The sequence below is a fragment of the Peromyscus maniculatus genome, chromosome 18 (assembly GCF_049852395.1).
Source record: "Peromyscus maniculatus bairdii isolate BWxNUB_F1_BW_parent chromosome 18, HU_Pman_BW_mat_3.1, whole genome shotgun sequence".
Lineage (NCBI taxonomy): Eukaryota > Metazoa > Chordata > Mammalia > Rodentia > Cricetidae > Peromyscus > Peromyscus maniculatus.
This window is the reverse complement of record NC_134869.1, coordinates 40,724,143-40,738,768: the sequence shown is the minus strand read 5'-3', so window position 1 is coordinate 40,738,768 and position 14,626 is coordinate 40,724,143. Positions and strand designations below refer to the sequence as shown.

Sequence of the window (14,626 nt, the reverse complement as noted above, 5' to 3'; positions counted from 1 at the left end):
ATTTGGAATTTACAGTTAGTGACAAAAGGCAGCCTAGTTGCCAGTTCCTTTTGTGAGAGACCCAGAGGGCCAAACACATCATTTAAATAGTAGGTAGTCTGAATAAACACATTGTGAAAGAAGAGAACACAAGCTACATTGTGAGACTTGAGGGGTCATGGTTGACTTGTGTATGATAAAATGTGAGGAGCTGACTTTAGTGAAGGATAGAGAGAGAAAGAATTAAAGGACTGGATTAAGAGAAACTGTTTTTGTAGCATTTATTGTAATTACGCATTGAGACTGATAGAACTTAAAAGTTCTTTTCTCACCTCAGTCTGTTAAGTACTACCATTAACTCTGTATTTATATTTCACAAAGTTCCTTGGTGATTTATGCTATTCAAATGTAAGCTCTATCTGGGGTTTTTGTTTGTTCGTCTGTGTCTGTGGTTTGAGACAAAGTCTTATTACTATGCAGCCATTCTAGTCAGGAACTCAGATCCTCCTGCCTGTGCCTAACATGGACTGAGTCTAGGCCTTGCACATGCTAGGCAAGCACTTTAACACTGACCTGTGTACTCCCAAATTTTTGCTTATTCTTGATTTTCTTTTTTTAAAGTTAGAGATAGGAGAAAATGAAGAAGGAAAATTTTTCCTTTCCAGAACTAAAACTTGGTGAAATTAAACAGCGCGGTGACGGTCCTCTTAGAATGGACACAGGAGTGCTTGAATGTACATTTTGTCCGATTGGGGTGGAAGTGATTATGTAATAAGCATATGAGGTATCCAGAAAATACTGGATTAGAGGATTGTATGATCTCGGCCCTAGAGTAATATGACTATATCTAAATAGATGACTTCATCCGAGGGCTCATGTGGATTCTGCTCAGCAGTCGATAACTATAGTAGCCAGGAAGCATATAGTGTTCAAGCTGCATGATGTTCTCTACTTGTCTTCTAGTGTGTGCATATGTTTTGAGTCAACCTTACAGCCTTACAGCCAGTCCTTGGGCTCTGTAAAACTGCATGCTGATTGAAATGGACAGAGCCAGGAGTCTGTTTCTTCTAGATCTTCATTGCATTGAAATGAAGTAGTTATATAGTTGGAGCAGTAAGTATTTACAGTCTTGGAAGTGGAGAACAAAGGAGCGTTATCCAGCGCCTCCTAATTGTGTATTATGTATAGGCAGTTAGTTAACTGACTGTCCTGATGGATGCATTGTAGACATATAGGTCTGGATTCTGAAAGTTCCGAGGCCACTATTTAGGAAAAGAAATAAATCTTCCTATCATTTAGACTCCTGGAGTTTGTGAGTGGTGGCATAGTTATCTAATTGTTCTAACTGATACTCATCTATGAATATAATTTGCTCTGTAGAACAAGAGAGCAAGCTTAACATGGTTTCAAAGTGATGATATTAACATTAAATACAGAATAGTATCTTGCATTAGCTTTAAGAATTGAGTTGATCATGCTTGTTGAGTGCCTACTATACTTACCATTCTAGATAGCAGAGGTGTGTGTGTGTGTGTGTGTGTGTGTGTGTGAGAGAGAGAGAGAGAGAGAGAGAGAGAGAGAGAGAGGGAGAGAGGGAGAGAGAGAGAGAGGGAGAGAGAGAGAGAGAGAGAGAGAGAGAGAGAGAGAGAGAGAGAGAGCGAGCATTTTCCTTTATGCTGTCTATATACTGTACAGCAGGCACACTTCTGTGGTGGGTGCTGCTCCTGTTCTTTCTTGTGTCTTAATTGTCTTCATGTTATTAGCACCTCATTTATGAGAAGCACTCAGTAAGTATTTGCTGAATTTATATTGAGGAAGATAAGTAGATAAACTAATAGTATAAGCCAAAAATAGTTTTAGTATAAAACAGTGTAGGGAATAGGAAACTTTATGGTTGTTAATTGGTTTTAGCTAATAATAAGTGTAATCTTCCCTTTTGTGTGGAATATACCTCAACAATTTTTACAACTTTGCAAATTATAGATCAAAGTTGTATCATAAATTTTCCTCCATGAAATGTCTGTTTTCCAGTGGAAACGTACTTCATTACAATGTCTCATTTTTCTTCATTGAGATTGTTGGTTCCTTCAACTGTCATGGGCACATTAAAAATACAGAGAAAAAGCTAGTAAATCAGTATTTACTGTGTGTGTGAATCTTGACAACTCCATGAGATGTTAAGGAACTTTCAAGGTCATTTAGATGAGAAGCGATGGAGCCAGAAGTTACTTTGTGTGAGTGTGCTCTGAATATGAGCTAAGAGCAGTTTTGAAACCTGAAAGCTGATGTCATGACCGCAGTGAGTCATTTGCATAGAAATTACTAGTGTGGAATCTGCAGGTGCCAAGAATCTACTGAACTGTCTCCTGAAGACATTATGTTAGGAGTTACTCATTCATCATGTATTTATTGAGTACTACCCTGAATGTGGTTATAGTCCAAGAGCTCAAATATAACAAAGAACAAAGTTCCCACCTTTCACGCTGCTTACTTTCAGTTGTGGGAGGAAACAGAATAAACACACAGGCAAAGGAGATACTACAGTCCTAGTAATGAGTAGTACAAAACTCAGGCCAGCTAGTGAGATGAGTGAGCAGGTCATGTTTTACATGAATCAAGCACAAAGACTGCACCATCTCTCAAGAATTAAAGTTTAAGGTGGAAACCTGAATCTGAGGACTCTAGACCCCAGAATGAACGATCTTGAGAGGATTTCTGGGTACAAGGAAACATGGAAAATCGAATAAGTCACTTAATGACCTAGGAGCAGTGAGAAAATCAATAGAAAGTCTTGTGAAAATTCACTGAAGAATTCAGATAGGGCTGGAAAGAATCTTAGCAATGAAGAGCACTGGCTGCTCTGAGAGGGCCTTCAGGTTTGCTTCCCAGTGCTCATGGAACTCTGGGGCCTCCTCGGGAACCAGGCACCCACACGGCACACAGGCATGAGGAGGCAAAACTACTTCTTTCCATACACAGGAAGAAAGAATCCAGCCCATGTGACAGCTCCGTTTATAAAGGCATCTACTGCCGAGCCTGACAACCTGAGTTCCACCCCTAGAACTTACTTGATGGGAGGAAAAACAGAGACAAGTTGCCCTTTGACCTCTACATACATGTGCTTACACTTGCACACAGGATAAATGTAAATAAAAAATAGTAATTTAAATATGTTCTAAATGTACTAGCAAAAGTTTTATGGTGCCGTTTTATTTTTAACCATCACTTGGCTTTGTAGAAAGTGGACTGAATAGGGAAGGAATAAGAAGCAAGGCTTAGTAGTTTCGGCAAGAAAATAGGAATTGGACTAGTGGCTGACAAGTAGGCAGACTTGGGATATTTTGGAATGGAAATACAGTTTACACAACTTACTATATACAATTTAAGAAGAGAAAATTAGCGTATTTATAAGGTTTGAGACCTATATCATCTTGTGAATGGGTCCCAGTAATCTCCGCTAGAAATTTAGGTTGAGGGAGAATACAGTTTACCCTGGGAAATGGTCCTGAGGAGCTCTTGTTGTCTAGTAGTCTCTGAGGTTCACAACAGCTGCTTGTAGCTAGTTTGGAAACCAGTTTGTCCCATCCATATTTCTCATCTGATAATGTCCTTACCTTGGGAAGACAAGGTGTCCTTCAGGTCTGTCATTTTTCCTCTTCCTTTCTCCCCTTGTTCTGAGAGCCTGTTTCCTAGACCCCCTGAACATGAGGGATTACAGGCAGCACCATTTCCCTCGCTCCCCGGCTTGTTTCCGCACAGCTTGTCTTCTCTCAGACTTGGTTGTCGTGCCGTCTGTAGCCACCTGATTTTATAACAGTGCTGCCACCGTCGTGTCTGCCTGCTTAAATCACGATCATCATTGCATTCACGTAGTCTCCAGGACACCTTTTCTAGTCCCAGGCTGTGCACAGTGATTTGTGTATGTGTCACGTGTCCCTGTAGTGCAGAGAGAGGAAGGCATTCTTAGTGAGCGAATGAATACTGAAGTTAGAGGGACAGATTTGAAGAGAAGAGAGGGAATGAAGGAGAGTAGACTGTTAATCACACATAAAGTACCTAAGCCATGAAGTGCTCATTAAAGTTAGAAAAACTCATTCTCTGAGGGTCATGACCGAATTCTAAAGACTGAGTTGTGGTTTTACTTAATGCTGTAGAAAAGTGGTCCCAGAAACCCTGACTGTCCCTTCTAAAAACACTAGGATGGTTTAGGGGAGAGTCTACAGCCCTGAATCCCCCAAAGTCAAAGTAAGCCACAGTCTCTACAGAACAAAGCACAGTCAGCAAATCCTATACAAAGTGCAAGGAATAGTAATTGTGGAAGGACTTGGAAGTTGGAATCACAAACTGGATTGATGTCTTCCTGATTTGTTGCTTGTGGATTTTTAAATACATTTGTTAAGTTTTATTTATGTATATGTTTGTGTGTCTATAAGTTTATGTACACCCACATGTATGAGTCCGTGGAGGCCAGAGGGGGTCAGATCATTGGGATTGGAGTTCCTGGTTGTGGGTGCCGAGAGCCCAGTTTAGGTCCTCTCCGAGATCAGCGTGTGGTCCTAGCCCTGCGCCATCGCTTTAGCTGTTGCTGTGATGTTAAGAAAGCAATTCAGTGGCTGGTTTTAGTTCTTAATGTATAACTTGGTTGATCTCAGAAGCTTTCTCTGTTTGTAAATTCTTTGGATTTTATGAAGGAAATAGCAGAATGAAATAATTTTACCTGGAAACATGATCTGCAGGGTAGGTTGTAGGTAAAGAAGTCATGGGATGAAGCTCCACTGTGGGCTGTGTCTGTTGCCAGTTTGGGCGTAGCAGCACTGGACTTCTCCGCAAGTCTAGACACTTGGCTATAATGAAAGGGGTCTGTTGAGGGCTTCCCTTGGGTGCCTGGATCGGGATTTGGTGTTGTAACTGGACTTCCCCTGGATTATTAATTGATACCGTGTGTCTCTAGCAAAGGGGGTTCTGTAGATGGGGCAACTTGCTGTCAGTGTTTAGGTGCTGGTTGTGAGGCGGCTCTTCAACAGAAATAATTTGTGGGACACTTACTTTTTTCCACTAAATACTTGGTCTGTGTACATCTTTGTATTGGGGCACATGTGTGCCGTGATGCACAACTCGTTGGGGCAACTTGCAGAAGTCAGTTCTTGTCTTCTTCCCCTTGAATCCTAGAGATAGAACTCGGGTTCAGGCATTTACCCCCTGGGCCTGTCACCAGTGCCTTGGGATGCTTAAATCACTGCTTCTTAGGATTTTCTGAAAGAGGATCCATGAAGAATTTAATTCAGTATTTGTTTCTCTTGTCAAATAAGAGATAGGAATCTATTTAAAATATGTACATGGGAGTCTTTCTGAAAGGGTTGATTCAAAACTTAACCTTTTAAATTGATTTTTGTTTTTTCCATTCTTTATGTGTAAAAATTGGGGTAGAAGAAAAAATAAATATCTTCTTTATAATTGTGTAGAACAAAAAGAAGTGATAGTGTTTGTTAGGTCGTTGACTTTCTGTCACCTCCCAGACTCTCATCAGTCCTCAGCCCGTGTACACTCTCTGTGTGTCACCTCCCAGACTCTCATCAGTCCTCAGCCCGTGTACACTCTCTGTGTGTCACCTCCCAGACTCTCATCAGTCCTCAGCCCGTGTACACTCTCTGTGTGTCACCTCCCAGACTCTCATCAGTCCTCAGCCCGTGTACACTCACCTGTGTGTCACCTCCCAGACTCTCATCAGTCCTCAGCCCGTGTACACTCACCTGAGTGTCACCTCCCAGATTCTCATCAGTCCTCAGCCCGTGTACACTCACCTGTATCCTTACCTTCTGTAGTTCTTATGCCACCACCAACAGCCACTGAGCTTTTCCTTTGGGATTCCTCTATTCTTGCCCTGATATTTCGGAGATGATTTTGTGTTATTATTTATAATTAAAAGATTAAATTTTCTCTCCCTCCCTATTTGTACCTATCCAGTTAGTCATAGTTTGACTCAAGTATCTCATATATAATAACTTAGTATACTTTGTTTCCTAAAAGTAAATCTCCGTATGCTTTTACTCAGTGCTATTAGTCTGTTTTAAAGAGCTTCCATTTTTAAGTCAAACTTCAAATAACCCTATTAAGTGTTTAAGAATTGGTAATGTTTGTACTATGTATCCTTTTCTTTTCATATTTCATAAATATTTCAACAAAATGAATAAAATGTGTTAGATTTATTAGCTGTGTTTAACCAAGATGAATTTGGATGTGAAAGTCAAGTATATTTTCTTCAGATTGTCTTCCCCCACCAGTCACCATAAATTAGTTAGAATTGGCCAGTGTTTAATTGACTAAAAAACCTTACCCATCATTGTTTTCTTGGCCAGATTTTTTTGTCAATATTCAGATTATGTACAATATTTAAAGTAGTTCTAAAATTAGGCATTTTTCTTATACAGAACAGACAGAAAAATACATGAGAAAGTTTCTGTAGCAAAAAATGTTTTTTGTAGAGCCTACTGATTTCTTTAAAGAGGCCAGCAAGATAATAAGTTTTGGAGGATATATGACTTCCCGGGAGTGATGAGTATAAGAAGGATGAGAAGGAAGATGAACTGAAGAGAAAATGGACAAGCATTAAGAAGAATGAGAAGAGAATGGAAGAGGAGAGAAGAGATAGGACATAGAGGAAGGATGGGTGGGTGGATACGTAGACGGTTAATAGATACCCCACAGGTAGGAACACCCCCCGGAGGAGGCTGGAGGAAGAGTAGATGACAGGTTTAGTTAGTGGGCACTCACATTGCCAACGCCGTGGTCTCTGCGTTGTATAGTACTGTCATTCAAGAACACGAGGAGCTAAAGAGATCCAAATTCTAGCCCTAGTTCTTTGTGTTGCCTTGGAGAAGTCAGTTAACTTATCTGGGGATCAGATTTCTTATCTGTAAAATGTAGACACAGTGGGTGATCTTTAAGATCTAAAAGTGTGTAACTTTGGCGATGAGTAACTGGCAAATGCACTCTTGTTGGACATTTTCATCTAGCGCTGACTTTAAGACACTGTTTAGGCATAGAGATTAAGCACCTGAGGTTAGGAGCCTTGTCTGTCTTACCCATTGCTGTTCCCTGCAGATTGTACAGTATTGGCCACACAGTAGGCACCCAGGAAATGTGGGTTAGGAAATTGACTGTATGGATGGTTTCTTCTGGGAACCACTCACAGGACCTTAAGGAAAACTGTGATTGAGGGAGGAGAAAAAACTGATTTCTTGGGGAGGTATCTTGAGTAGGCTGATTTTTAATCTCTCTTCTTCCTTATTTTGTCCTGGACTTAGAGAAAATGACAGGCTGTAGCATTATTAAGGTCACATAACACAGTGTAAAATAGAGTGACAAACCAATATACACTCTAGGTTAGTTCCCTTTCTAGTGTCTTAGAGAAATTCTGAGGTTGACAGCTTTCAAGTAGCTATCAGTGGAATCTCTGTGAGCACTTTGGTATGCCAAAAGACACATCTTACAAAGGCGTTCGAGAGAAAGGACTCTGTGAAAGGTGTAGACAGAGGGAAAGTACAGTGTGTGTAGTAGTCTACTTATGTGAAAGCATAGACTCATCTTCAGGTCTTTGAAATGCTTAGGTCCAAAACAGAAACAGTAAAGAAAAATATCATCTTAAATCCCCACCACTACAGTCATTGTTTTCTGATCAGTTATGTCTTTTTTCTTTCATTTAGCTTCAAGTTTAAAATAAGTTTGATTGACCAATGTGCAATATTCAACAAGCTGGAAACAGCACTAGAAACCCGAGGGTCAGCAGCTGGAGGGGAGAGGAGGCATTCCTAGACAGATAGGATGGCAGCAGAGTGGTCCTGAACACCTGAGACAAAAGGGAGGGAGATAAACACGTATAGAGCATTAGGTCTCCATTTCGAAACTCAAAATAATTTATATTTTATGCCATCTCTCTGAAAATGGTTAATGAGTGTGTCAGACATTTAAAAAATAAATTTGTCCAACTTGATTAATATTTTTGAATTTTGTATCTGAATGGCAAACCTCAGTAGTAGTCTTAAAAAGTTCACCCGTGCAGCATGTCTATTCCTCTCTCTGGGCCCAGATGTGCTGGAGAAATGTAGGGTCCTTAAACTTTGAGTGATTTTTAAATCACTTCAATTTTTTAATCATACCTATATCAAATTGTTTTTTTAACAATTGCAAAATATTTTGTGTTGGGTTTGTAAATATTGTAATGTTAAGAAATATGTATTAATAGATTTTTCTCTAAAATGAATTTACAAAGAATAATATAAAATTTAAGATACTATGACAAAGTGGGAATGATTGTCTTTTCTGTGTACATTAATTGTAAATTAAAACAAAACACAAGATTGCAGAATTTCTTAAAGGCATATTTGCATGTGCCAGTTTCACAAATATGCCCATAATGAATTTGAGAACAGTTTGTATTATGTAACATCTCATTTGTTAGAATTATTAACATAGTTTATTGTAAAATAGCAATATGAAAAAATACAGAAAGATAGTCAAAATATTAAATTCTAGACTAGAACTTTTGTTGAAAATCAGAGTCCATTTACAGTGAGTTGAATATTAGGTCATTTTAAAATGTTTTAGATTGCCAACTCCAGAAGATGGATACCAATTTCATTCCCGATGGCAATGAATTTCCTTCTTCTGAATTTTCTTATTAGGTGCACTAGGCCTTCCAATGAGGGGGATGAGCAACAATACCCCTCAGTTAAATCGCAGCTTATCACAAGGCACTCAGTTACCGAGCCACGTCACGCCAACAACAGGGGTACCAACAATGTCACTTCACACGCCTCCATCTCCAAGCAGGTATTTATTAATGGACCAGAATATTCAGAATGTATTTTTGTAGAGTAAACAAGCTTTTAATTTTTTAATATGATAGTTAATTACTTGATTTTCTGGTTCAGTGCCTTGCACTAAGAAAACAATTCCTATGCTCATTTTATTTCATTGCAAAGTGATAATAAGTATAGTGTAGCATTTTGATCTTGAAGCTATGTGCTAGTTTTCATCTGAAGGGATCAAGGTTTAATCACCTCCTGGGGAGCTTATACAAAAGCTATATAGCTCTTCCTCAATGGTGTTCAATTGAAAATGACTCCCCAGATAACTGTATTCTTTGTTTGCTCCCTTATCACACATCTATTGCTTAGTTAGAGTAAAATAAACAGATAACATAAATTATATATATTATTAATATCAAGAAAATAGAATGACAGGAATTTTGAATGAAATTATTTGAAGTATATATGTGAAAACATTTATAATTATCTCATAGTTGTCGCAATAGTTCTCATCTATGATGACCCCTTTTTTAGTTCCACTATAAAATTAGGAATACAACTGAAATGTGTATTTGGAATTCTAGGGGTTAGAGCAATTGATTATTTATAGATAATATTAATGAGTGATTATAGAGAGCTTATTTAGTGTAATGGACTTCTTTTTCAGGGGTATTTTGCCTATGAATCCTAGGAATATGATGAACCACTCCCAGGTTGGTCAGGGCATTGGAATTCCTAGCAGGACAAATAGCATGAGCAGTTCAGGGTTAGGTAGCCCCAACAGAAGCTCGCCAAGCATAATATGTATGCCAAAGCAGCAGCCTTCTCGACAGCCTTTTACTGTGAACAGGTAAGATGTTTATTGATACTGCATAATTGTCTTTGGGGGTACCCTCAGGTTTGCCTTTTCATAGCCAACACTGTTTCTGAGCTGTGGCTCCTGTCTCCCAGGTGTGTTCCATTGTGTATTTGTGAGCTAATCTGTTCCCCTTCACAGTCCTTATCGCGCCCCAAACTCGGAACATGTTCTTAGAAAGACGTTACTAGTTTACAAAGCATGTTAAATCTTCTTGTTGATGGTAGTATCAGAAAGGGAATGTTCTTGGGTTGTCACCAGGCAAACTTTTACTGGTTTGCCCTTCCATTCATTATTAAGTTTAATTTATCTACTTGTGTGCTATTCTGGCTTTATGAACATGTAGGAAGACATGCTTGATTATTACTGCCATGCTTTAGTTATGCATTGCTTAGATGCCCACTGAGCTTAAGGAAAGACTTCACAATTAGGTTTAGACCATTTCAAAACAGTGCTCTTTTAAATTTTGTGTCTAGAGTTTCAAAACAAAACAAAAAGCTGGTGTGGTTTTTCCTTCCCTTCTGTGCTGTTCCTTGCATGTGCCGGACAAACAAGGACAGTGAGTCATGTTGCTAGTGTGTTGAGGTAGTTTGGGTGACGCAAGAGTGATTTCTGAAATGTACGGCTTTCTTGCAAAAGCACTATAGAAGTTTGAGTCACGTGTCACAGGATGTTTATACTTACTAATTTTTATGAAACACTATTTGAGTGAAAGAAAAGACCTTCATGTAGTTGTTTCTCCCACATCCATCTCAATCAGTTTCTTCTATCCACTGTCAAATCTGCACTAAAATGGGTGCTTAGCATACTTCCTGTTCAGCCTTTATCTCAGAAACTCCACTCGTTCTGTGCAGGTCCTACGCATCTACGTTTTTAAGAAATCATTTGCAGTGGGTTGTTACAGCTCTTATCTTTCCGATAGCTTCTTAACTGTATTGCTTGGGCTTTATTTCATCTTTCTGCATTCTTGTTCATTGGATATATTTTTAAATTTAAAGTTTTGCTTTTATTTTTTTTTCACATTTTAATTATTTGGAAAGTATTTTGTGTAAAAGTGACACTGTAATAAAACTTTTAATCTCTGCTGATGAGTGCTACTGATATTTCTATGAAATGGCTTCACCTGAATCCGTGTTTGAGGTACTCTACAACCAGAAGCTCTAGCGTAATAGGAAACAGTGTTTATTTGGACTCACCTGCTCTGCCCTGGAATGTTGGTCCACTAGCTGCACAGCTTATCCACAAGTGGCTAGTTCTACAGACGTAGGCAGACAAGTTACAGCTGTCGTTTTCCAATGCTTAGCCCTGCTCTCCACTGGCATCCTGACCTAACAGAAGACTGTGAAATGAGAAAGATACATAGTTTCTTTCTAGAACCACTAATAATCCTTACTGACATCCTTAGTTATTTGGCCTTTTTCTAAATGCAGTTTCTTTTTGTTTGTTTGTTTGTTTGTTTGGTCCTGCTAAGGTCTGTACAGAAAGAAAAGGGGGTTATTTGTAATTATTTGCAGAAATTGAGTTGTACATTAATTCAAAATTGGGAGTACTATAGAAAGATTTTTTTTTTCTGTTGTGTAGATGAAAACTAACCTAAATATAGATGAAATGATGTGTTTTAGAACACTGAATTCAATTTTTGAAAAGTTCCTGGTCAGTTTAATTCAGGTTAAATGCGAAAGTCAGTAAGACATGGCCTCATGGGAGCGAGTAGTTGGGAAGGACAGAGGTTGTGAAGAGAAGACTTAACTCGGAAAAGCAAGCTTCACCAGTCAGGAAAGAGAAAGAGAGGTGTGGGCACGGGGTGGGCGTGCTCTTCACATCACCTGCATTCTGAGATAGGTGCATTTACCCAGAAAGGGAGCACACTCAGGACAGAAAGTGGTAGGTACCCTTAATCTCTGTTCTGCAACATTCATAAGTAAGTTTCTTCTCTTGTTTTTAAAACTAACTTATTTAAACTGTTTGGTTCTTTCTTGTTCATTGAAGAGTTTTAGAGAAGTTTTTAAATAAAAATGAAGATTATACTCTCAAATTAGCATTGGTTTTAAAATATATTGTTATTTTATATGAGGAGACCAAAAGTATATATACTCTGTTTTTCTTCATCTCTAAGTTAGTGTTCTTACTGTATATCTAAAATTATTTTCTATGTACCCAGTATGTCTGGATTTGGAATGAACAGGAATCAGGCATTTGGAATGAATAACTCCTTATCAAGTAACATTTTTAATGGAACAGGTAAGCTTACTCTGGAGCTAGTACCCTACTAAAAGTATAGTAGAGTTCTGAAATACAAGCAGTTTAATATACTGGTCTCTAAACATTAGTAGGATTGGACTGTTTGAAATAGTAGAATTGATTTAGTGAAAAACTGCCAGGGATAGGACTCAGCTCAACAGTAGAGAGCAATTTAAATGGGCCCACACAACCCCAGCTGGGTCTTGTAATGTAGTATTTTGTGTTGTAACATCATTTTTTTTTTTAATATCTAAAGAGAGTAATACTAATTCAATCTGTATTTGTGCCTCAGAATCTTGGTTTGGTTTTTGTTTTTTTCTTCAAAACTTTTCCTATCCTTGGCCCTGTCAGTGAGAACAAGAGTGTAGACTGAGTTGGGCGGCAAGGCATTTCTGATTGTAGAGGCCCAGACTAAAGAGAGTCTGCCATTTTTAAAATAGCTTTCATAAAAATTTTCACATTTAACCCTTACAAATTTTGACCCAGTATTACTTGTAAGATTGAGCTACCTGGAAACTAATTTGACTATTGGCCAAAAAAAAAAAAAAAAAAAAAAAAAAACCACCCCCAAACTAAAGCCTGTTGATTTCTTTTCCCAACTGTTTAGACAGAAGACAGCAGGGAGTGGTGTTGCCCGGTGCTTTGCCTCTGTCGTCCTCTGTTGATGAGAAGATGAGGGATGCTGCTGTGACTGTAGGGCAGAATTAGATAGGGTTCCTGGGTGGACTGGAGGTGAAGGGGCCAGGGCAGTCTGTGAGATAGAACATGCAGCAGACACGAGAGGACACCAGGCAGGAAGGAAGCATTCATGTTTGGTAGCTGTAGGCTTTTGACTTCTGAGTGTTGAGATGATTTGTTGAACAGCAGAACTGGATCAACCAAGATTAAAACCAGTGAAAGAAATGGAAGATTCTAAGCATTTAAATACAGTTTTCTGGGTGTAATTTTAAAATACATCAACTTTGTAGTTCTTACAACAAAGCTGTATATTTCATTGCTTTTAAAGTGTACACTTTTTCATACCTCCAATGTAAAATTATTGTGAAAGGCTACTCACATTTTAACTGAATGATATTTTTATATGCTGCTATGAAGTTTGAGAATTTTTAAATTTGTAGGTTTTATACTGAGTGGAAAAATTATTTGTGAGACTTTCCCTAAGTGTACATTTGGGAAATTATAAATTGCTTGTTAAATTATATTCTCACCTAATACATGACCATTTTAAATTGAACAAGACTTAAGGATGTGTATTTAAAGTTATTTTTTACTTGGAGAAAATTATAATTAATAATCATAATTTGAGAGATATTACTTTATAAATTAAAACAGTAAAGATTTTCATTTCTTTGCTTTATCCATATTGTATCTTAAATAAAATTCATAAATGTTTTAAATAATTTGTATGAAATGGCTTTTCTTTACCCTTGTAGTTTTAAATTATCACCTTCCTTGGTGTGTTAATAAAAAGTCTTTTTTTTTTTTAATCAGCAAAGTTAATCTTAGGACAGATAATATTTGAGATTCTTTTAAATGTAAAATTTTGAGAAAAATGAAAGATAATTGGAAAATGCCCCAAAAACTATAATGCTTATAAAACAAGGAGAACCATAGGTTAAAGAAAAATTATAGTATAGGGTAAATTGTAGGTAAAAAAAATTAAGTGATTCAAAATTAGAATACTAGATTAAGAACATTAAAAGTTGAGAGAAAACAATTAAAATAGGCAAAATAGGGAAATTAGATTAAATGATTATTTCTAATGGTAGCAGTCTAATTCAAAATGAATAAAATCTTTATTCAGTATATTTATTGAGCGCCTACTGTGTAACAGGTAATATAAACTCTAGGTTTTGGTCATTCCTGTATTTCCCACATGCTCCTGAGACATAGGAGGAGTCCATTCTTGCAAATAGCTAACATACACATGCATGAGAACACATTTTTATCTCAGACTAATAGTGTACAAGACAGAAGTCCTCAGGGGTTCTCTGTCCACTTTCCCTCAGAGTCTTTCTGGACATATGTAAGAGATAATGTCATCATCCTATCTTATTGTTGAAGTGCAAAGTAATCCAGATATAGCCCCATCCATCCAATTTCAATGAAAAGAGCAGTTATATCTAAACAGTCTACTTCTTGTTCCCTAACAAGCTATAATTTTTTTCTTTTTTTGGGGGGGTGGTGGTGGGGCGCGGGGTTTCGAGGCAGGGTTTCTCTGTGTAGCCCTGGCTGTCCTGGGACTCACTTTGTAGACCAGGTTGGCCTTGAACTCACAGAGATTCACCTGCCTCTGCCTCCCGAGTGCTGGGGTTAATGTGCAACCTCTGTATCTTAAGTCTCTAGGATTGGGTATCTTAAGGTCCTGGCTGCATATTGCTTTCCTCACTTACTAGGAAATTCCACGTCACAGAATCAGTCCACAGTATCTTACCACTGTTAGATACCGGTTGTACCACTCTGCATTATTAAAAAGAAGACACTGTTGTTGCTAATTATATTTTGGTTTTTATAATCTCATTTTAAATGTTTATGGAATCAATAATAAGTATCATTTCTTATTGTTTAGATGGCAGTGAAAATGTGACAGGATTGGACCTTTCAGATTTTCCAGCATTAGCTGACCGAAATAGAAGGGAAGGAAGTGGTAACCCAACCCCATTAATAAACCCTTTGGCTGGAAGAGCACCTTACGGTAATTAAGATTTTTAGTGATGGCCAAATGAAGGTTACAGTCATATGT

At 38.0% G+C, this 14,626-nt stretch overlaps 2 protein-coding genes across 28 annotated transcripts in view; one reads left to right on the top strand and one right to left on the bottom strand.

Annotated features, from left to right (window-relative positions):
• Positions 1-6,802, bottom strand: part of LOC143269162 (uncharacterized) — a 65,415-nt gene extending 58,613 nt beyond the window's left edge. For 7 of the 17 annotated variants that reach the window (XR_013045555.1, XR_013045553.1, XR_013045558.1 and 4 more), the window contains exons 1-5: positions 6,751-6,802; positions 5,781-5,860; positions 5,026-5,232; positions 4,697-4,823; positions 3,594-3,915 (exon numbers count right to left, since the gene is read on the bottom strand). Coding sequence is in view for 10 of the 17 variants with exons in the window: in XM_076553938.1 (XP_076410053.1) it covers positions 3,594-3,915; positions 4,697-4,823; positions 5,026-5,075 (499 nt within the window). In the remaining 7 variants the exon portion in view is untranslated. The other 10 variants (XR_013045556.1, XM_076553939.1, XR_013045557.1 and 7 more) reach the window with 9 other exon arrangements.
• Cnot2 (CCR4-NOT transcription complex subunit 2) overlaps positions 1-14,626 on the top strand; it is a 101,416-nt gene that overhangs the window by 70,133 nt on the left and 16,657 nt on the right. For 8 of the 11 annotated variants that reach the window (XM_076553934.1, XM_076553929.1, XM_076553930.1 and 5 more), the window contains 4 exons: positions 8,661-8,808; positions 9,454-9,636; positions 11,804-11,883; positions 14,453-14,578. In XM_076553934.1, the coding sequence (XP_076410049.1) occupies positions 8,661-8,808; positions 9,454-9,636; positions 11,804-11,883; positions 14,453-14,578 (537 nt within the window). Of the gene's footprint in view, positions 1-6,873; positions 7,039-8,660; positions 8,809-9,453; positions 9,637-11,803; positions 11,884-14,452; positions 14,579-14,626 lie in introns of those variants that run through there. The other 3 variants (XM_076553936.1, XM_076553937.1, XM_042263462.2) reach the window with 2 other exon arrangements.